Raw genomic sequence first — 24,075 nt, forward strand, 5'->3', positions numbered from 1 at the left:
ATATAACAATATAAATCAATTCCTTTTCATATTTCATAAACATGTTGCAAGAATATTTTGTTTTTTTTAATTTGCAATGCTGTTCTTTAAATATCTTTTTGTATTCTTATGTTATTTATTTAACTAGTTGTATGAAATATTTTTTTTCATTAACTTTCAAATATTTTTTTCATAATTGTGATAAAATATAGTTATTGACAGAGATGATTGTGCTCTGGAAAAAATTCTGGATTTCTGGGTTTTTCATTAACCGTGAGCCAGAAATCCAAGTACTAGAAGTTTCAAGAAATAATCGATCACATTTACGTCTAAATTTTTTATATATATATTATTAAAAAATATTAGAATTATTTGAACTATAGAATATTAGAATAATTTATACTTGGCATCTCTTTCATTTGTAACTATTTTTTTTTTAGAATAATAAATGTGATTAGACATAAAAGTAAACTTATTCATTTAAATCATGTTGCAATTTATTTAGAATTTCATGTCTTTAAAATATCAATGATTTAAATTTAGAGATTAAGCACTAATTTAAATTTGAAGGCATTAATTTAATAAAATGCGTTATTAAATATTACTCGAGAAATTTTCTGGATTTGTGAGTTGGACTCACGATCACTCCTGTATTGGTTATAAAAAGAAACATTTATAATGAAAAATTGTGTGCTCAAGGGTTAAACAAACTATATTTGTTTAGAATCGTGTGTGATGGTTGGATTGAACTAAAATTTCATGAAACAGAACCCATTCAAGATTTTGTAAGTCAAGCCTTTGAAATTAGAGATGCCTGGCAACGCTTATTGCAAAAAGCCTTTGAAGGTAAATATATTGTTATAGTTATATATTACTAACATAACATATAATTTTTCTAAATAATGTTATTCAAACAAAAATTTTTTATTAATATGATTAAAAATTGAGATTAGGATCTCTTCAAAGTGATTTGTAATGAAAGAAGCAAGTAATGAGAATTACTTAAACAGAATTTTTTTTTCAAGATAGTTGATTTACTGTTGAATTGTTTATAATAAGTGTGTGCAAATTTTTTGATAAAAGGGCTTTATAAAAAAAGGCTTCATAGAATTTCAAGAAAGCTGCAATGAATTATGTTTATATTAATGGATGTTTAAGTACGGAATTACTTCTTTGTGTAATAAAAATTATATGAATTTGTCTTAAAAAAATTAGGAGACAAAACATTTTTAAATTAAAAATATTTGAATGACTTGAAAAATTTTCAAACACTACGTAGCTCATTATAAAATGTAATTATAATATGTTTTCAACTTTTTCTGCAGAAAAATTAATATTATTTTTTCCTGAATATAAATTGCTTAGATATTTTCTACATTTGTTTTGAACATGTTTTGCATTAAGAAATTTTTTTCAAAAAAATTTACTTTAAAAGATTTATATCTTTTGATATTTTCAATAAGTACCTCTTCATTTTGAAATTTTAACGTAATGAACTTAGTACTCTATTTTTCCAAAAGAGAAATCTGTGAAGAGCCCATATTAGTGGGAAGAATATTTTGTGGGGTTCTTTTTAATGAGTAAGTTTTGGTCTAGAATCTGTTAACAAACTTAAATTTCTCCTAAAATGAGCCTTGGTTATAAAATTTCTTAATCCACTTATGTTCCATTTAATTCTTGGTTGGAAGGGAAGGAGCTACACATTAACTTATCAAAGGCATATTTTGCAATCCTAATTTATAATGTGTATAATCAGTGTTTTCCATATGTATATTTTGTGTCTTATAGTGCTATTACTCATTTCGTGTAGGAAATAAATAAAACATTTCACTTAAAAAATGTAAAATAACTAAATTCTGTTAAAATTTAAACTATGAAAATTTCAGGTACACATTTCCTAGTGGATGAATTTCTTAATTTTGCATTAGATTAAAAAAACAATCTATATAAAGTGATTTTTTAAAGGATAAATAATTGCAGTCTGTAAATTATAATTTCTTACTATATTTGCAAAGTTTTTCTGCAATATTTAAGTGTTTTTTTTTTTTTTAAATTTTTTTCTTTAACCTATTTGTGAAATAAAGCAACTCTGAAAGCTAAACTCTGTTTTTAAAAAAAGCAGAGTTTATCTTTCATCTATATGTTTCTTCATTCAAATTTGCCATTTGTAATGACTAAACCTATTTAACAAGCATTTATATTGTATTTAGTAACAAAAATATTCATTCAATTATGAAAATGTAATTTAATTACATCTTGTATCCTTTTTCTATGAAAAAAAAATATGTAAGGAATGTTCTTTAAATTTTCTTTCCTCATTTATATTCTTTAGCAAAAAAATTTACTTTTTTTTTAATTATGTGCGTTTTTATCAATTATTCATAGTTGTTAAGTTTAGTTTTTCTCTAAGGAGTAATTCTTGTTTTTGTAGGAAACTCTCTAAAAAATTAATAAGATGAGAAAAATCTTACTTTTTTGCTTCCTTTATAATTTTAGTTTTTGCTTATAAGAGTTGTTTGTTCCTTCATATTTGTTTCCTATCTAATTTTAGTTTATTTCTTTTAATGTCTATTTGTTATTGAAACTATATTTATTGGTTTCACAGAGTACAGAATGGACCAAGAAGCCAAAAGTGATGAAATTCAAAAAATGGGCAAGAAACTATATGAGTTGATTTCTATATTTTTCCACTCTGAAATAATCCATGCAGTTCGAAGGCTTCTTGCAGCTGACATTAAGAAACTATATGTTGGACCACAAGAAGGTACAACATGTCATATTATATAGGCCCTCCAAGCTTAAATTCAGCTCTGCTACTGGATTATATTTAGAAATATAAATTTGTTCAAATTATTTCTCATTATTTCGTAGGAAATGTTGCAGTTTCTGTTGGCTTATTGGAAGAAGCTCAAAATGCATCTGAACATCCAGTTAAAGGAGGATTGCAAATAAAGCAATATTTAACTTATAACTGGTATGCATTTCTTACTTATATAAAAAAATTTCTCTTAAAAATTTAATTTTAATCACCTGTTAGTTATTGTAACATTAAGTTTATATATATATACAGTTGTCTCTGCTTAATGTACTTACTTACTTATCCTCTACGTGCCTTTGGGCACTTAAGGCCTCTAGCATATCCCTCCAATGCTTCCTGTCTCTAGCAATAGATCTTGCTTCCTCCCAGCCAGATATTCCACATTCTTTTAATTCGCCCAAAAACATGCGCTGGATGGTAAGTCTGGGTCTTCCTCTTGTTCTTTTACCATCAGGGGCCCATGTAAGCGCAACAGATGTAATTTTTTCTTTGGGCATTCTAAGGATATGTCCGAGCCAGCTCCATCTTCGTTTTTTAATTTCATCTTCGATTGTTTTTATTTTAGCTTTCTTTAATAGATTTTGATTTGATACTTTGTAAGGCCAGAAAATTTTAAAAATAAATCTTAAACATTTGTTTTGAAAGGTTTCTAATTTTTGTATTTCGATCTTAGTCTGTTTCCAGGTTTCTGCGCCATATAATAGTACTGCTCTAACAATAGCTTTGTAAACAACTATTTTTGTCTTTATTTCAATATTTGACTCTCTCCAAAATTTATGTAATCCCTTAAAACATGTTCTTGCTTTGATTATTCTATGTCTAATATCTTCAATACTTCCACCTTTTTTATCTACAATAGAACCTAAATAGCTAAATGACTCTATGTCATCTATTTCGTGATTTTCGATTTTAATTTTGTCATTTTTCTTTTGATTTATTCTCATTACTTTAGTTTTCTTCTTGTTTATGAATAAACCTACACTATTTGAATATTTGTGGAATTTGTCTGTTTTAAGCTGAAGGTCTGTACATTTGGATGAAATAAGTACAATGTCATCAGCAAAATCAAGGTCTTCTAAAGTTTTTGTGAAATTCCACCTTATTCCTCTTTTTTCATCTTTCAAGCTGTTTCCTCTGCTTAATGTGACCGTAGTTAATGTTATAGATAGCTAATTGTTATCAAAATCATTTTGTCCGGATTTTTTCTATTCATTTGTATCTAAAATTATAGCTTTCTATGATCATAACATTATTTATTGCTAAAGTTTTTATTTATTTTTTCGAAAGCCATCTAGTCAAAGAAATATTTGCTGTGTTTTCCAAAAAGAACCTGTTCTTTTCTTTCTCTGCTCTAGTGTTTAAATTTTAGAGTATTCTTCCTCTTTCATCTTAGGAGTTCTTTTAACTGTAGGTGGACAGAGACGTGATTGGTTGTTAATGCCATGTGATCATTTTCTTCATGTCTCAGCTGTGTTAGCTTTTATCTGAACTAAGAACTAGTGAGTCAATATTTTAAGTCCTGCTCAATTATATGGAGTTTGTTGATCTGAATAGTTGGAAATGAAATGATTAAACATCTAAAAAAAAATCAGCATTTTAAATCCTTATGTACAGTGCACAAAAAATGAGCCACCTTGAATATCTTTTTAACTAATCATTTTCTTAAACTCGATCTTAATGGTTCTACGGACGTGACCTCAAATATACTAATTAATTAGGGCAGATAATATTTTAAGGTATGAAATCAGGCACAAAAACGTACTTTCTCAGAATAAACATAGTTGTTTTTATTGATGGATTCAGGTATCTGAGCCCTAAAATATAGGGGGTTTGGGAAATATGATCCCAATAGTTTAGTATGGAGAGCAGTCCAAAATATGAAACCCATATTGTTAATTTTACTTTATCCTTATTTTACAATATCTCCAAAACTAATGAAGTGAATAACCATAATTTTGCACATAGTTATAGAATTCGTTCATCCAAAGATAACAAACTTTTGCATAATTTTAAAGTATGTAATTTTATATGACAAAACAAAATACAAAATTTGAACATAGTCGATTGAATAGTTTCTGAGAAATTGAGATACAAAGAAGTGGTGTGTTTAAAATTTGAGTCCTAGTTCATGAAGATTCAATCATTAGATTTAAACTTATTTAGGACAGTTCCTTTACTTATTATTATTATTTTATTTTTTTTTACGCCACACTATACAATAAATATAGCGCTGACTATATGTGGCTTAATTAGTGTATGTGTGGCTTTTATTGGTAATTTGATCTAATTTCGTGATTCGCTTATTGTTATTAGTTGGCTAATGTTGTCAAAATGATTGTATCCCTAAGAAATCACATTAAGCAGTGAGTACTGTTTTATATACATGTGACTATTTTTAAAAATATATTATTAAATTGAAGCATAAAATTTATAGTGACCAACTTCATGTTGAATGTTTAAAATCATTTTAATAATAAATTTATGCTATCCTTTTATGGTTAATAATTTGAAATATTTTTTAAACTAAAATAATTTTTAAATATTTTCTCTCAAAATTTTAATTTTTAAATGAATTAGTCTTTATTTTTTTCCTAGATTGTTCATTGATAATGCGTGAGATAATACTGATGTTATTAGTTTTTTCTTTTATCTATACTGTATACTGAATTTCTTTCAAAAGTCATGACTTTTTTAAGTAAATTTTTTCAAGTAAAAATAATTGAATTAGTTATAAATTGGAGCGGTTAGTGTTAAAAGAGGATATGTGGCATTTTTACGAAAATAAGTTCTTAGTTGGTTTTGGAATATCAATTACCGATTGTTTAATACCGAGTAATTTTTTAGACTGTTTAAAGAAAAATCCAACAATTTGGAAGCAATTAAAACAATCTTTCCTCACATTTTTTTTGGGGGGGGGTGAGGGTTTCTCAAAAGTGTAGATTTGTAACATACCCCTTTTTAACATTGACCACTTCAATTATAAATCTGAAATTATTTTCATTATGTTGAATCATTAATTTAGTGTGAAATTGCTAAAGATAAATTAACTATATTTTGCTCTGCACTAAAAATCTAGTATATTTACTTTAAATACAAGTTCAATACCTTATTTAGCCTAATTTAATTTATATTAGCTTGATAGATTCAGATGGCCATTTACAGTATATTCAAAAGCATTGGACTTGTTCTTTATGTGGGAAAGAAATGGTTGCAACTGTTTTGGATCAAATTCGTCACAAAGAAATATGCAAAGAACAAAAAAGTAAGTTAAAAATTACCTAATAGGGTCACATTCAGTGTTTTTTTTCCTTCTATTTTTTTAATAATTGAAGATGTTTTTTAATAATTGAAGATTAGCTTTTAAATGCTAATTTTATACAGATTTGAAGAAATTATTTGTAACACTTTTAAAAAACATTTCATTCATAAAAATATGCATGCACATGAATTGATTATTTTACATAACAATTTTATTATTAATCAAATAAATTTGATCATCATATCCTATGCAACTTCTTAAGACTGTATTCTACAAAATCATGTCTTCAACTGAAGTAGTAATATCATTTATAACAATAAAATAAGGAGTTTGCATGACTCTCTGTGTGTCTCTTGTATCCTCAGAACTGTTTATGTTATGATCTTGCAATTTTCATAGCAGGTGCAGGGGTAATTGTAGCACCTGATCCTTAAAGTTGCGCAAAAATTTTAATTAGTTCATAAAGAAGAGATGTCCAAAATATTGTCTATCTTGATGACTTTACACACGTGCAAAATACATTTTCAGAAGTTCTATAAAATAAAGTTGAACTACACTCAGTATCATTTAGCACCTAAAATGATGCTATCGCTCACTGCTTATTTAAGATAGTCTAAATGTAATGTTTTCCCATTTATTTTGTAATTTAGCATGTAACTATTTGGTGCATAGAAATATCTCCATAGTAACAATTTAGTACATGGAAACATGCTGTGATAACATATCTCTTACCAAAACAAACTCATGGTTTCAGATAAATTTGAAACTATCAATTTAGTGTGTCACCCTGTTTTGCTGTCATTTATGATTTCCTCTTACAATCATCAAAGATAAAGTGATGTTAAAGAATGTGCAATTATTCTAAGTGAAAATCGGTTGCAGAGCAGAAAGTTGGAAAGCATCACTGTTATTATCTATTAAATATTTCAAAAATGGAATCATCTACATATTAATTTATTATACCTTATATTAAACAGGAGAGAAAAATTCCTTTTCAAACCTTCCTACCAAACACACTAATTGAAATGTTTGAATGATTTTCGGGATGAGGGGCTGAAATTAATATCTGTTGGAATTTTGATATTCTTGCACAAATCCTTTTACAGTTATGAAATAGAAAAACATGCACAGATAATCATACAATGTCTTTTATAATTTTAAATTGTAACATAATCTTAGGAAATCATAGTTTAAGTTTATAATATTTTATTAGCATGACTGTAAAAATCTGCATCTTTTTAAATAGTAAATGGGAAAAAAAGTGTTATTGTATTTGATTCATTTAGTATAACTGTAATTATTAATTTTAAGTTTTATATCTTTATTCATATTAATTGAGTTTTAGTTTTTTTTTAAAAAGGAAAATGTATTACTACTCAATAATTATAATTTTGTTGTTTTTAAAGATTAGGTATTAATAAAGGTATTAATTTACGTTGAGATTTTTTTACAGACATTTTTGCTGAAATTTTCTTTGAATTATGTCCCTTTTCATTCTTCAATTTGAAGTCATTAACAATGCTGCTTAGATGTTAAAATGATGTAAAATTTTTTATTCCTTATACTATACTAATTTTAATGCAATTTTTTAATTAAAATGTAAAAAAATAAATTTTAAATATGAATTTTGTTTGCATGAAATTTTTTTGGCTAAAAGAGTTTTATAATATGCTTAAAAAAATAAGGAGATTAATGAAATGTGCAGAAAATTAAATTTAAGAGCCTTAAACTTCTGAAAATTATTCCGATTGCTGTTAGAGATCATGTTGAGGGTCAAAATTTCAAACTCATCAATAAAAGGGTATGTTTATTCTGAGAGAGCACGTTTTTGTTCCAAATTCATAACTTAAAATACTTTTTTGAACTAATGAATAAGCATACAAAGTGCAAAATCAATTGTTTGTACTGAAATTCCAACCATTTGTTAAAAAGTTTTTCAAAGTGTATTATTTATTTATTTTTTGCAAATAGTTTTTATGAATCATTGTTAAACTGTAATGTATTGAAATTAGCATCTATTAACTGAGGGCAACTACGCAATAATTTTTTCTCTTATGCTATTGTCTTGATTGGCAGGTGGTTGACTTGATGAGCATTCCTGATATACATAATTTGAAAGACTATGTCATTCAGCTAAATTTTTTTCTAGCTTTAATTTTGCCAAAAAAATTAGATGAATAAATTGAAATGTTAGGTACGTATGGCTGTGTGAATGCTATCAACAAAACCACAATGAATTGCTGAAACAGAAAGGATAATTGAAAATTAATCTCTGCATGCATAGTTTCCATAAAAATTAATTGCATTGATAATTTGTTAAGATTTAAAAGAAAAAAAATTGAAGAAAGAAAAACCTTTGGCCGTTTTACTTTGATAATTTTCTTTTAGTATTGAAAGAGACATACAGATGTTTAGTATTGAAGAAATAACTTTTCATTTTCTGTTTTTATATTATTCTCTGAATCTTATGCGGAATTTATCTTTTCATTTTAAGAGATATTTCTGATTAAAAATATCCAAAATGTTTTATTAAACCCTTATTTATTAAATATTTTTAAATTTATTATCTAATTATTTGTTAACTTTTTATTATAGTGGAGGATAAAAAACCTGATACTACTGACAATGAAAATCCATTTAAGAAGCCATATTTTTGTCCTACTTGTCAAGAAGAACTATTTTTAACGATTCCTGAAATTCTTAGACACAAAAGAAGTCACACATAATTCTTTCCAAACAAATTATGTATCAACAATGACTGGTTTGTCAATCACAAGTAATGGGGAAATATTTAAGAATGTTACATATTAATTATTCAAAGCTGTGATATTTTTGTTTTCATTTGTATTTTATCATTAAATTGTTATAAATAATCATAATCATTTGTATGATTGTTATGAATTTATTAATATTTTTTCAACATTCACGATTCTAAATTAAGTTCTGTATGGTATATATATAATTTATTTTTTAAACTCTCATTTTGATCTTATGCTAGCTCCTGATTAGACACTAGAGTAGCATTCTGGGTTGACTTGAAATCAACAGTAAGGGTATTGTGTTCATCTTGTAATGTTATAGTAAAATGCAACTTTTATTATTAAATAGAAATAATCTACATTATAAGATTATTTATTGAGTGTAATACTGGATAAAATGGTTGTATTAATTTAAATATCAATATATTGAAAGGTTTTTACTTATTTGTAAGGAATACCAATTTTCAGGACCAGTCCACTTTTCACTAAAAAGGGTAATGGATGCCAAATTTATAATTTAGATAATATACCTAATTTGTTACTTTTAGAAGTTTTAGAGTTTTCTCTTTTTAATTATCGACACATTTAGTTTTTATCAAAATATAAATTTGTAGCTAATTCAGAATTGTGCTAAACAAGACTTAACAATTTTTATATGAAATAAGTTTGCTGCCACTTTTAACTTTTTCCAGTGCCTGGGCAAGATTATTAACTTTTGATATTTAGCTATTCATTTATTGATTGAAAAATAAATTCTCTCATTAAAAAGTATGTAATGTTTTCTATTGTATGCTTAGTTAATACATAAACTAAAACTCTGGTGTAAAAATGTAATAAACTAAAAATACTTTACTTTTATTATAATTTTTAATTAACACATGGTGTTTTCACCTTATTTTCTGTAAGAATAGTGAGGTAAGTAACACAAATTGTGTACAAACAATGTTTTTTTCTTTTTATTTAAAAATAACACATTTACATACAATTTCAAAGAATTAATATCTTTGCCATATATTTAAATAGTAATTTTTTGCACAAAAAGATTGTAAAAAGCACATTATTTTATGTGCATTTTTTCTTCAAAATTCGACAGACACTTTTTTAATACATTGTGGCCCAAAGGTAAAACTTATCCAATTACCACCAGAGCATTTCACCATGCATTTCAGAATTAGAATTCTGAAATGGAGTGAAAGAACAAAAATTAAGACAGACCAGTTCAATAAAGTAACCATGAGGAATTGGTTTCTTTTTCATGAAAATTAATTAATGTACAACTATTTTGGGCATTGCATTAACTAAAATGGAATAAAATTTTTATATATATTACATTTATAGTAAATTTAATAATTTGTATACTAAATTTATATATAATATGGACATAAATTTAACCAGCATTTAGCTTCTAGAAAAGATGATAGAAATAGGAAAGTTTTCTGGAATAATATGCTTGTAATAGTCCATTTATTTTATGTAATGCCATCACTTAGATTATAACATAAATTTTGGGGCAAATCATTATTTTAATTTAAAATTTCATGAAAAATCAACAGAAGAAAGAACTCAGGTTTGAACAGATTTAGAAATATCTTATTCAAATTGTGCATAGAAAGCTATGTTATTTGATTTTTATAAAAGACTTGGAGCAGTGTAGAGAAAAGACACACATTTTTTAAAGTTTGCATCAAACTGTTTCTTAATATTATTTTCTGGTAAGTATAATGTAAGTTTAGAGAATTTCCTCTGTAAACAGAAACACTACAGCTATACATGTAACAGCTTACAGGAACCTGTACACTTACATGAATTTGTCTCCTGTACACTTTAAGTGTGGCTTATCATTTTATTGTTCCACGCCCTTCATAATAAGTTTTAACGGTCTTTAAATGTGATTTATGATGTTTCCCTTTAAAACATGTAATATTTCCAATAATCCTTTTCTGCTCTATTTTGCATCTGTTCAACACATCTGTATCTGTTACAGCCTTCTCCTTGGTTTGATATTGCTGTTGCTAGTAAAAGTTGCTTTTTAAATTCTTTGAAAAGTTGAATGTTTTGTTAGGTGTAAAAAAGTAGAAGATTCCTTTTTTAAGCATTCAGCTTCCAGATATTTTTGTCCTAAATTTTCACCTCAATACACTTTGTTCCTATTGAATAACATGAGAAAAAAACCTTGATTGACTGGAAAATAGCCTTATACAAGTGAAGCAAAATCTCAAGTAAGAGGCTCAAAAATTTAGCTATCACATATTATTTTATCTACTATTCAAATTAAAAAAAGAAGTGTGACTTAAACATTATTTCAGTTACCCATAATTTGTGCCATTTTCATTGCATGTAAAATTGATTTTTGGTGTATGAGTTTACATCCTTGATGATTTTACCATCAAACTGGTTTGTCTTAATTTTTTTAAACAATTTTAAAAACAATAATGCAGTTTATCGGACAGTGCCTTTACTAATGTCTGAGTCCAATATGTTAACAGTTTATACGTGGCACTATTTATGCTTTGCTATATCACAGCACAAAAATCTTTCACGTGACAGCCATTCAGTCGTGTTTCATTTTCAATAAATATCACAGATGTCCATTATGATGTCTAATTCAATACTTCTCATCATCCTAATATTTAGTCAGCTGATGATTTCTATCCAATTATTTTTCTTTATAATTCAACATGTTTTAAACCAAATTTGTACTTAAATTTTTTTTTGCAATAAATTATATTTTAGTTTCAGTCTAAAAGTGCGTGGTAGATATATAATGCTTAATATATATCAGATGAAAATGAAATGCTGCAATTTGATGTAATTTATAAATATATGATGGCCTTAGATGAGGTATTTTGACCTTCTTGCTTGCTGCCTATCTTTGAAAGTGATAATATAGGCTTTTATGGATGAATGGCTGTTGGACGATACTGAACTGAATTCATTCAGTGTTTAGGCTTGTTATTGAGATCAAGTTTCACAGGTGGTGTTCTATGCCTGGTAATCTACTTTGTCTTCTAAGTCTGAAATAATAAAAAGAAAGTTCTTGTAATATTTACGCAATAATATTTTGATGTCATGAGAACTGTAGTAAAAATTTGATTTAAATAGAATGGCTATTGCAAAAAATACAAAAAAAGATCAATTTTTAAATTTTTTTTCTTTATAAACAAATTCAAAAGCGCAATAACAGAACAGGTAATTTTAACCTTTAAATTAGGGAAACCATGTGTGGCGTAACTACCACTACGAAAATCAAACATCAATTCACTGGTTATATAAGACATGCTAACTTGATTCAATCACGAGGTACCTTTTGATAGATGAAGGTTGGCAAGGTCGATAACTCCGCCTCCACATTGGTGACCTCCGGACGTGATTTGAACACGCAGTAGCACCAAGCATTTCGAAGCAGTAGCACTTCGCAAAAATCTTGACAGTAACGCCTACTTCATTGGATGGTCCACATTGAACAGTTGATTTGCTACTTGTGACTGCAACATTATCCAATCCTCCTCATGCTGTTGCTACTCAGTCTCGTCGCGATTAAGCACAACGGCTGCCTGCATACACTCGACTGCTAATGGCAACACAGGAGCGACAACGACTGTGAAGTTAATACACCTCTCACATTCAGCACTTAAAAAAAAAAAAAAAAACAGGTGATCTTAATTGCAGCTCTCCCGGTCTTTCACAAGTACAGCAACTAGTGAGATCCGTTCATCTAATTCTATCCCTGATAAAATTCTGGTGGGGGAGTATTGTGGCGTAACTACCACTACGAAAATTAAGCATCAATTCACTGGTATATAAGACATGCTAACTTGATTTAATCACGAGGAACCTTTTGATAGATGAAGGTTGGCATGGTTGATAACTTCGCCCCCACACATGCATGAAACAAAAATATTTATAGGAAAACAATAACTTTATGACTTATATATTTTATGCTGATGACAACCAAACCAATAGAAATATTACTAAATCCATGTGATTTACCTGCCAATAAAAATGTATTGACAACAATCAAAAGCTGCAGCACCATCATTAGATTTTTTATATATTGTAAGAAACGCTAATGTTACATTGTTAAAAATAATACATTGTTAAAAAATTAATGAAGTTTATTTTTTGCATTGGCAAGGAGGAACTGAAATATGAAATGAGTGCGCTGTTATAAACATGAATGCTTAAACATACATGTTTACAAATATCTGAATAAAAATTATTTCTTACTTGGGTAACGAAAAGCTAGAAAATTGAGCTATAAGATGGGCAGAAATAAAAGGCTAAAGGCAAGTAATTCATGTGAACAAACTTTTATATTTTGTTTTGTATTATGTTTTAGCATAAATGATGCTTAATTATTAACGGAGCGAGTTATGTTTTATCAATCAAGATCGGCCAGCTATGCATTTTTTATATTTTCCTTTTACCTTTGTTGTTATTTATCGTACAAGTTTATGTAAGACTAAAAAAACTGGCAATTTGCCAAACACTGATATTTATAATTTATTAAACCTAAAATCGTCATGTATATGAATTGAATGAAATGCTTATAAATCAAATGTTCCACAGGTTTTTTATACTGCATAATCTTTTAATTTCATTTTAAAATTTCAGCATGCATACAAAACTAGACTAAACGAGATAAGTATTCCCTGAGCGAGCAAAGCAATCTCAAAATGCAAAAACAGTTCCAGGGTTGTTGAGAGCAGGGACTGAGCCTTCTAGTTTTAAGTATAATTCAGAACAGTTAAAAATGATTTAAAATATTTTCATTTATCAATTAATTTAATTAAGAAACCAACCTTTTTAGAAATTAATAATAATCATTTTCCTTAAAACGAAATTAAGTGTTTAGTTAACTGTTTAAGGTTTCCTTTTATGAATGTGTAAATAAATTAAATTTACATATTTATTTATAACCGGCGCTGAACAGCCGGCATAACTCTGAATTTTATTGATGGAACAAACCCGCATTTATGTTACACGGAGATATAAACCCCAAATCTTCCATGGCTAGCCGATGGCAATGAAATTCTAACCCATGATCCATCGACCATTGAGGATATTTTATGTTGGCCCTGTGGTCGGTGCAAGCTGGGAACATAATTTGTATCAATGAGTAACAGCTGGGATTCGAACCTGGGACGCCTGTTTGAGAGGCAAACACTTTATAACCTGAGCCACTGCAGCTCTAGATTTACTTATAAATATTATTACATTTAAAATAACTTACTAGGTTTAGAAAACATTTCAACTAAATTTTCTTTCTCAGAGACATCTCTGATGGGTCTCCTATTTGGCCTTCTGATACGAGCTCTTCTTTGTGGTGGCGGTAACGTCGTCGCTGGTATCCTTGTTTCAATGTTTTCATCCTGATTATGATTATCTATTCGTTCTTCAGCTTTGACATAAGTCTCTGTGACATGACTGTAGTCGGGAATTATATTTTCTAATTCAGCTAGACATCGCCCATTTTTACAAACCTAGATAGAGATTAGATATTTTTCTAATTTAATTTAAGTAGTGAAATTTTCATTTCATACATTCCAGTTTCTAATGGCAATAAAATATAATTTATATGTTTAACATAATAAAGTATTTTTAGCTATTTAGTTTGAGGATTCTAAAAATTTTTCTATTTTCTTATGTAATGTTGTTTTATTTTATTTACCACTATGAATATGAAGAGGTTAAATACACTATATCTAGATTTTAAAAGAATTTCAGAAATTACAGATTTCCACAGCAACAATTTAATTTGATTTCATAATATGCACTTATTATAGATGGTTTAGGTTTCTTGATTTGGGAATGCAATAACTTGAAACATAGTTTAATTGAAGTAAAAAATCAATTTCTGCAAATGATCTTATGCCTTATGTGAACTATTTTATGCTATTATTATATATAAACTCATGTTAAAAGTTTGCTAAATGTATAGTGAGAAAATATCATCATCATTGGCGCGACAGCCTAGAGTGAGCCCTGGCCTTCTCAAGGATTCCCTTCTATTTTGACCTGTTCTCAGTAACGGTTCTCCAATTTTCACCCTTTTAATTTTGATGTATGTGGGCATGTTATGTTCTTTATAAATGTGGTAAATTTCATTGCTAAATCTCTTTCTCCATAGTCTTTTAAAGTTAGAAAATATAGTTATAAAACTGTTTAGGGATTTATTTTCGGACACTTTTTTTTTCGAAAGTCGCTAAACCTCCAGACCTCTGCAAAATTTTATATCTAGAACTAGCATGCATTATTTGATGCATTAAATGTGTGTATTTAATATCTTGTACATTTCATTTTTGTTTTTTACATTTTAAATTATTTATGAGTAATATCATTACCTGGCCGTCACCACAGACAGATCCTTCAGCAGCTGGTCGGTACGATACACAATAACCAGAGGCTGTGTCAAAGCAAAAGAGTTGTGCACAAACTCTTGCATCTTTCTATACAAATCAACAAAAAATATCTTGTTTGAATTTAAAAAAACTTCCATAACATAATTTTATTGTCATAAAATATTATAAAGGTTTAATATGAAATTATTAAGGAAATAAATCCTATAAACAATCCAGTTACACTGGTTGCATTTTGTTGCCTTTGTTCAGTAGTTTTTTTTTTTAAATTTTATTTATTTATTTTGTCGTACGTTTGCTTAAGTATATTTCATTCATTCTAAATTTTTTAAGCTGACACAAGACTTTTTATTTAAACTTATGCCTGTTTTTTATATTTGCAAGTAAAACTCATTGTTGATTTTAAAAAAGTAAACTTGTATATAAAAAATTCAGTAAATACTGTCGAAGTACCTAGAGGTATTTCTGAAATATAAAAGTAATAAATTCGAGATGATAATTTGTTTAACTGTAAAAAATTGTTAAAATACTTTCTTGAAAGAAAAAAAAAGTGAGCTTAACGAACTTATTATTTCCCAAAATTCTACATGATAAAAATTTTTATTAAAAATAAAGCAGCTTTATATTAAATTAATTATTTATTATTGGAACTCATACTTGAATTACTCACTTAAATGCTTCAATGTTTTCGCGGTACAAATTAATACTTACGATCTTCTAACTTAGTTTATTCCAGTACATAAGAGGAGTTGACCATGAAAAGGAACAAAGTTTTTCAGGAGAAAAAAGAAAAACGTTTGTTGAAATACTTATGAGTATCTGACGGCTCCACCTTAAAAAAATCTTCGGTTGCGAAATTATAAATTGAAGATCTGTTTTAATGCGTAAACGAATTTTTTGTTCGCTTAACTTCTTTTTTTAAGTCAACTCCTCTATTATAATATTACTTACAAAACATGCAGTTGTTCCTCTGTCTCGTTTGCACTGATCATCTAATGAAAGCATCGTTCCTGGCAGAACTCGAACTAAAAGATCATTTTCGTGGGGGAAATTGAATAAACATGAGGCTGTTTCACCACTAAAACAAGCAAACAAAAAAAAGTAGTATTAATAATTATGAACAAGTGTTGGATCATTTTAAAATTTTGATAAAACAATTTCTTTTTTAATTTTAACAGGTCATATATAGGTAACTTTATGTTTTTATATATTACCTATATGAACAGTTATACTTTTTTTTTTAAACTTTAGGTTAAAAATGAAAACTAGTATTGAGAAATGCAATAAAGAGTCTCAAAATATTTAGATTGATAGTTTTTTTTCAATATAAATAAACTAATAAATATGCGGAAAACGTTCTGAAAAAGATGGGTTGCAAATTAATATTACCTTCTTATCTTATTATGTTTATCTTTCAGAAATCTAGTCCTGAATTTTGAAGGAAAAAAAAATATATATAGGGGAGAGTGGGGTCAATTGTAACAGGGTACGATTGTAACAGAGCAAAAATTTCGAGTGTCGGGTTATAGATTTGGTTCCTAGGTGGCGCACAAGGTGTATNAAAAAGTAGTATTAATAATTATGAACAAGTGTTGGATCATTTTAAAATTTTGATAAAACAATTTCTTTTTTAATTTTAACAGGTCATATATAGGTAACTTTATGTTTTTATATATTACCTATATGAACAGTTATACTTTTTTTTTTAAACTTTAGGTTAAAAATGAAAATTAGTATTGAGAAATGCAATAAAGAGTCTCAAAATATTTAGATTGATAGTTTTTTTTCAATATAAATAAACTAATAAATATGCGAAAAACGTTCTAAAAAGATGGGTTGCAAATTAATATTACCTTCTTATCTTATTATGTTTATCTTTCAGAAATCTAGTCCTGAATTTTGAAGGGGAAAAAATATATATATAGAAAAGTATCAGTTGTTTCCATAGTTCCCATCATGGCCTACTAATATTTGAGTTATAATAACTCAATATATGTACACCTAATCACCCAGAACCATATTTTTCTTTCTTTTTTTCAAGAGTGTTTCAAAAAACATTGGTTTGGTACATGGTAAGGAGTGAAGGATGCGACCCAGGCCCAAAGGGCCCATACGCCAAAATTTAGATGTCCCGCCATCACGACAGCAACCCCGAACAGCACGCAAGACCAAGCAATCTCGGACCCGTTGGCACAAGGCCCCGAGTCACGGGTGATCGAGAACTTCACATACACGCCGGCAGGCAGAGGAGACCATTGTAAAGGGAAAATAGTTTCCGTTTTGCTCGAACATTCTTCTCAGCTTCCAGCTGCTGTCTTAATACTCAAATCAAATACTTAATATAGTAAACTCCGAGTTACACTATATTTCCAATCACTATATATTTTCAATTTCATAAAGTTAATAATCGAAAATAAAATCTAATGCGTGAAAATAGTCTCTTTAATTGAAACAATCAAATGCCAGATGTGAAGCCAGTTTAACCAACCCTAGACATCTAATGCTAATATTTTATTAATTTGTTTAAAGATTTAAGATTGATCTAAAGATTTAAGATAAAGATTGGTTAAAAATTAAAATAAACCTAATAACGTTTATGTTGTTGTTTCATGTGGTTGAAGAAAGAAAGTTAAAAAATAGATATTGTGGCATTGAATAATGATCAGTTGTGCTTTTACCTTGAAATAAAAAGTTAGCTGTTACATTTATTCAGAACTGGAAAAATAGAAATATTTGCATTCGCTCTGTATGAAATAAAATGAAAAAAACCAAACTAATTGACAGATTTATTTAGAAAAGGATTAGGAATAGTTAAAAAAGATTAGAATTAAAAAAAGAGAGAAATTAAAATGCTACGAAATATGTTATTCTAAAAGAAACGTGTCGATTCCCATAAATAAAGGTCAATGTCCTAAGATTTTGGAAGAAAACTCAATTGTATTCTGGAAAATTAACTTTTTAGTTTGATGTACTGATTATAATTAATTAGAAATCCTCTAATTAAATTTTTATTCGTTCAATTTTTTTTAAGAAATATGAATTCTAGAGCTCGTGATATTCATAACTTGCCTGTTTGGTCCGAAGTTTCTCCTTATTTATATGGTTTCTTTTTTTGATAGCCGAGAGTAAACGAAAAGTCACCAAAAAACATTCACCAATTTTTTTTTTTTAAATTTTATTTATTTTTTAAACACATAAAAATTTATTAAAATAAAAAATTAAATATAAAAAAAATAGTTGAATTTCTTAACCGAAAAGTAACCTCTTTTTTGTATCTGGTGTTAGAGGAAAAGGTTTTTCAAAAACTTGTTGAGATGCTCATTATACACATATAATATAAAAATAAGAAATTATGAGTAAGAAGCATGCAAAATATTTTTTTCTTCCTGATTGTTTTTACTTTTACCAAGCATTTGAAAACAAAAACATAGAAAAAAGTTGTATACTTCAGTGTAAAAAGTGTTACTTCAAAAAATGTTTGAATTGCTCTACGCTGCATGAAGACCACTTGAAACCTCGTTCTGTGTGTCTCAAATCACTCATGATGAAACCATCTTCCCAAGGACAATGAGTAGCTCCTGGTCCTCCGAGGTAACTTGGAGGGGGAGAGCCGTCGTGAACACAACCCAATCTGAAATAACAAAATTAATTCCTTCGTTCATTTCGTTTTGCGATTGTTAACTTAATTACTATCTCAGTGCATAGTTCTTATCACCTTTGTTTATGGCCTAATTTTATGAATCATTTTGAACATAATTAACGATATTAATAGTATTTTTAAACACTGGAACAAAAATTATATTCTTTACAATTCTAGAGCCTGCTTGAAAAAAATGAGAGAAGATTTCCTTTTTTTTCTATGTTATGCCTAATATATCCTTAATTAATCCGAAATGTTACACTGAGGAACAATTTTTTTTCTTCCTTTTCTAATGCATGAGATTTTTTTAAAACGGATCTTGGATATTTTCGCGTCGCTGCTCTTAAATCTGCTATCGTTTTTTCCCTCCAAGCTACAGTTTTTTAAAAAAAGACATTTTTGGTCTATATTTCGACGAAATGTACAAGTTTAAAAAAATTTGTATCTGCAAGCGGATCGTGCAAATGCTTGGGACAAACTCCCCATAGGGTATATCTCAGGAACCCATGCTCGGGCGATTATCTATTATGAACTGTTTCTTCGTGTGCTTCTGAAAAGATCATAATAGAGAAGCGCCCCTAGCCGCGTACAATGACATTTCAGATCATGAGTTTCAACGCTATTTTAATCGTGATGTGCCCAAGCTCCCTCAGAAGTTTGTCTCATCATTTACGCGATCCCTTATTATCTATAATGTTTTTAAACCTGCACATTTCGTCAAAGATAGGCTAAAAATGCCATTTAAAAATAAAAAAAACTGTAGATTTAGGAGGAAAACAAATTTCAAATTCAAAACCCCCACATCCAAATGAAGCAACATCAACAATTTGTATAAATGAAGCATAAAAGTTTTCCCCCAGTGTTATAATTAAATTAAAATCAATTTTTACATCTCTGGAACTTGTTGATAAAGGAATGTCCTGTTTTATTGTACCTGTTTTATTTAAACTTAGTATCAACAGAAAAAAAAATTTAATCTTAAGGATTCAAAATCAATCTATAGGACCTAGAAGCAAGATATAATTTTTTTTCTTCATGGAATTGGTTTTCAGGATAGAGTTCAAAGACTAACTTTGTTCTTTAAGAAAAAAATGACCGTTTATCAACTTTTAATTTAATTTGTTATTTGTTTAATTTGTTAATATTTTTAAAGCATAGGATAAACTTATCATGTTCAACCCAAAAAAGGCCTGGTTATTTGATTTAAGTATAAACAAAGGAGACTTTCAAATTGTGCAATATACAATGTTAATGTGTTATTTTCAAATAGTGCAATGAATTAAGATTATTATTCTGTCGGGTAACTCTAAAAACAATGTTAATTTTCCTCCCTGAATGTTTTTAGAATTCGGTTCCAGATTGAATCAAAGGAATTAAATTTTTGGAAACTAAGAGCTGAAAAACTAATATTGAACTTTTGTGGTTTCATAAATTTTAATATACATGCATATCTAAAGCATTGTCTTAGAAAGCAAGGAAAACTCGCTATAAGTTCATAACAAACTTAAAAATGTACAAAAACGAGCATGAAAAACTTTTAAAAAAATGTGTTACTTACAAATGGCCTATTTCATGGGCTGCAACAATTATTCCGCTGAATCCACCACTATCTTCAATAATTGCAACACTATTGACTTTTTCTAATCTTTTGTTTACAACGCATGCACCTCCAACGTACGCAAATCCTGCAAAATAAAATCAGATGTGGAAGTAAAATTTCTTAGATTAGTAGTTGTAGCTCAAATCTATTCATCTACTTGTAACAGTTAGCCTTTACATGCAAAAAAGAGCAATATTTTGCGCGAGTTTAGCAACTAGCTAAGTAAAATGCATTTTCTTCATTCCGATCTAGTTTGCCATGGCTATTTGTTAGTCTTGAGGATGTTGTTTATAATTAGGATGTTGTAAGGAATGTATTTTACTGTGTAGCTATGGAGACCAATTAAAAATATTTCTGTAAATGATACCTGTGTGCCAAACACATGATAATTTTATAATTTAATATCAATATGCATTATCATGGAATATTTGTTCCGGTTATTTCACTAACTTGTAAGAAAGAAAACTATTAAAATCTATAAAACTGGAAAGCAGAATTACTTTTGTATAGTAATAACCTATTTATTCTCTGTAAATTTCTTTTTCTTCAATTTTATTAAAATAAATTTTTAAAAAACACAATTTTCTATGATTGGGTCGATTGCCTAGTATCTTGTTAATCCAGTTGGTTTGCACTCTTAGATGCCAGTAAGAGTAGGTTTGAGTCTTATTTCCCAGTATGATATTTTTCTGTCTTTATCCTTTTTCTTCCTTCCATAGACGACTTTAGTCTACTGTCACAATAGTAGTCACTACTTTACAAACGCGGAAGTATAAATTTGTCTACCTTTATGTTCACAAATGATTTCAAAATGTATTACGTGTAATTTTACCTTCGTGTACGCAGTAACTCTAGTATATGGAGACAGTCTGTAATTTCAGGTCATATGCATCTACTACTACGAACACCATTTCACGACGGAACAAATAGCTTATCATCCATTTTTGAGACCAAAAAGTCATTGGAAAGCAGAATTCCCGCCACAAGAAATGAATATGTATATACAACATTACAATCATAAATTATCGTTTAGGCTTGCTTTAAAATGAACTGATAAGTACAGATAATTTTTAATAGCAGCCTGCTTACTGCTGAGGTCAACCCCCACGAATTTAGTATGGTAGTGAAACGGCAATATCCACGCCATAGATGGAAACCTGTTAAATTTAACATTATGTTTAGCTTAAACAGAGGAAAGATATATATATAGAAAACATGTTAATGTAATGCGGATGTTCCTGATGAAAATCTTACCTGCTGTACCACGATTGCATCGTCCATTGGGGAATCTTCTTCGGCACATGTCGAGTTTCGTAATGACCACTGCTAGATCATACGTTGGCAACCGATGTTCTCTATATAAGTATTTCCCCATGTCTGTGAGAGCACCAGCTGCATCTACAGCGTCTGCGTTGGGTGCCCTTAATCTGTTTCTTTCTAAGTATGGCGTGGCATCCCGATCCTTCAAACAAAAAAGAAATAAGTAATTAAGCAAAATATATTGGCGTTAAAAAATGTAAATGGTTTAAACGGGAATAAAGATTTCAAACCATGCATTTTTTGGAAACAAATAATTGGTGTGACAAACATAACTTCATTTATTTGAGCCGCGATGGCTCAGGGAATAGAGTGTTCGTCTTCAAATGAGGCAAACCGGATTCGAATCCCATTCGATACAAATTCCGCATCCATCTTGCACCGACCACAGTGCTGACGTGAAATTTCTTCAGCGGTAAACGGATCATGGGTTAGAGTCCCCTTGCCGTCAGGCTAACCGTGGGAGATTCTCGTGATCTTCCTCTCCATGTAACGCAAATGCGGGTTAGCTCCTCAAAAAAGTCCTCCACGAAGGCAAATTCTTCTGGATTGAGCTCAAAATTACAGGGCTACGGAGTTGAACATTAGTAGACGTAAACCCATAAAATTGGGTCGGCTATTCAACGATGGTTATAAAACAAAATAAAACATCATTTATTTTGTTTGTCACTTGTGAGGCTAAATGAGCCCTGACGGCTTAGTAGTTAAGACACTGAGCTGTCAATGTGAAGTATTGGAGTTCGATCCCCAGAGGGACGTAAAGTCTATCTAGCACTAGATCGATGGGTGCTAGTTTGTCTGAGAAGTAAAAGTGGCATATGCGCACTTGTGGTCCCATTGTTGCCACAATCATACCGTTAGGCTTGAAATGGAAGAGTCTTAACCTCCATTACTCTCTTGGCCCACAGCTGGAATGATTTACTTTTTTTATAAAGAGACACTGCATTGTTTGGTTAATGAACTTGCCTGCATGCTTAATATAATTTTGAAATTCTGGTAAAAATGGCTAAATTTAGGTTATGTAATTTTCAATTGACAAAATAACTATCAAATTAATGATAACTGTTTGATTTGTATCCTACTTTAAGACCCATCTCTTAAGAGGATTAGAAAAACAGTAAGCGTATAGCCATTATTCCAACTTAGTCATTTACAAAATTTTTAATACAGCACTTCAATATTTTACAGTAAATAAAAGAATTGTTTGGACTCTATGTTTTTGCTAAAATGTATTGTATTATTTAAAATACTTCAGCTTATTTTGAAATTAATATGATTTGTAAAATGCGAGTTTCATTAGACCCAGCATTAAGTTAACACAATTAATATTCGAATTAAATTTCAGTATTTTTTTTATTTATATTGTATAAAAGTATAATGTAAAAATATCTATTCCAGGAATTAAATACTAACTTTGAATAAAAAATAAAATATCAATATTAAATAATTTTGATAATTTTAAATTTACAAAACGTTTTAAATTTATCTTTAATATTTCAAATAGTATTAAAACTTTTGTTTAATTCTTAGAATAGATATTTTTATATTAGTCAAATTTTGGTTTTAATGTCAAGTGTATAATCTTGCGCTCCATGGAATTCTTATTTTGGAAAACATTTAATCTTAATATCTGAAAAAAATTAAATGTTTTTCAAAATAAGTAAATAAATTAAACTTATCAATCGCTGTAAGCATTTAAAAATTGGTTTATAGTATTACAAATTCTCTAAGTCGAAAATAGTTTACATTTAGGTTTGCTTATCACGGTTTCGTCCTTATCACATAATTGTGAAATCCCTTTAGAGTTTCTTAATGTTTTAGATGTATGAAGGTGGAAAGAGGAAAAAAACTCTACGAAGTTTAATGCGAAACTTGACTACAAAGTTTTTGAAAGGTTTACTTTTTTGAAATAATAAATATCGAGATTTTATTGCAAGCCTTTAAATTAGTATGATGAAGTTTGCATTGTATGTTTCAATTTGTGTTTAACTACTTTATTTATTACAATTCTTTAAAACTATTCTTGCGCTGTTCAGAAAATAACAAGGGAATTGATTTTTTTTGCATATTATTGTTTGAAAGTGGTTTTGAAAACGATAAAAAAAAATATTGCTGAATAAAACTGGAAGATCTTTCAAATAGTCACATTTAACCTCTTCCATGTTTCTTTCGACAATGAAACAGGTTTTGATGATTTTAATCCTGATAATTGATTATTCGTCAAATTTTTTTAACGTTTTTTTTCTTTAATTAAATATTGATTTTTTCCATTTTAATTGGGTATATTTTCAATAAATTCATTTTTGACAAGGAGTCTATATGCAGATATTGTGGCTGATGATTA

At 28.6% G+C, this 24,075-nt stretch overlaps 2 protein-coding genes across 6 annotated transcripts in view; one reads left to right on the forward strand and one right to left on the reverse strand.

Annotated features, from left to right (window-relative positions):
- Positions 1–8,935, forward strand: part of LOC107454010 (probable ATP-dependent RNA helicase DHX34) — a 31,177-nt gene extending 22,242 nt beyond the window's left edge. For all 4 annotated transcript variants that reach the window (XM_016071051.3, XM_016071054.3, XM_016071053.3 and 1 more), the window contains 5 exons: positions 704–825; positions 2,585–2,743; positions 2,851–2,953; positions 5,932–6,059; positions 8,652–8,935. In XM_016071051.3, coding sequence (XP_015926537.2) covers positions 704–825; positions 2,585–2,743; positions 2,851–2,953; positions 5,932–6,059; positions 8,652–8,782 — 643 coding nt within the window. In that variant the 3' untranslated portion in view covers positions 8,783–8,935. The remainder of the gene's footprint in view (positions 1–703; positions 826–2,584; positions 2,744–2,850; positions 2,954–5,931; positions 6,060–8,651) is intronic.
- A 1,931-nt stretch (positions 8,936–10,866) lies between these two features.
- LOC107454008 (A disintegrin and metalloproteinase with thrombospondin motifs like) overlaps positions 10,867–24,075 on the reverse strand; it is a 217,237-nt gene continuing 204,028 nt past the window's right edge. For both annotated transcript variants that reach the window (XM_043046467.2, XM_043046466.2), the window contains exons 9-15: positions 21,669–21,876; positions 20,373–20,499; positions 18,641–18,805; positions 16,126–16,252; positions 15,160–15,264; positions 14,049–14,298; positions 10,867–11,829 (exon numbers count right to left, since the gene is read on the reverse strand). In XM_043046467.2, the coding sequence (XP_042902401.1) occupies positions 11,798–11,829; positions 14,049–14,298; positions 15,160–15,264; positions 16,126–16,252; positions 18,641–18,805; positions 20,373–20,499; positions 21,669–21,876 (1,014 nt within the window). In that variant the 3' untranslated portion in view covers positions 10,867–11,797. The remainder of the gene's footprint in view (positions 11,830–14,048; positions 14,299–15,159; positions 15,265–16,125; positions 16,253–18,640; positions 18,806–20,372; positions 20,500–21,668; positions 21,877–24,075) is intronic.

Source organism: Parasteatoda tepidariorum, chromosome 5 (assembly GCF_043381705.1).
Source record: "Parasteatoda tepidariorum isolate YZ-2023 chromosome 5, CAS_Ptep_4.0, whole genome shotgun sequence".
NCBI lineage: Eukaryota > Metazoa > Arthropoda > Arachnida > Araneae > Theridiidae > Parasteatoda > Parasteatoda tepidariorum.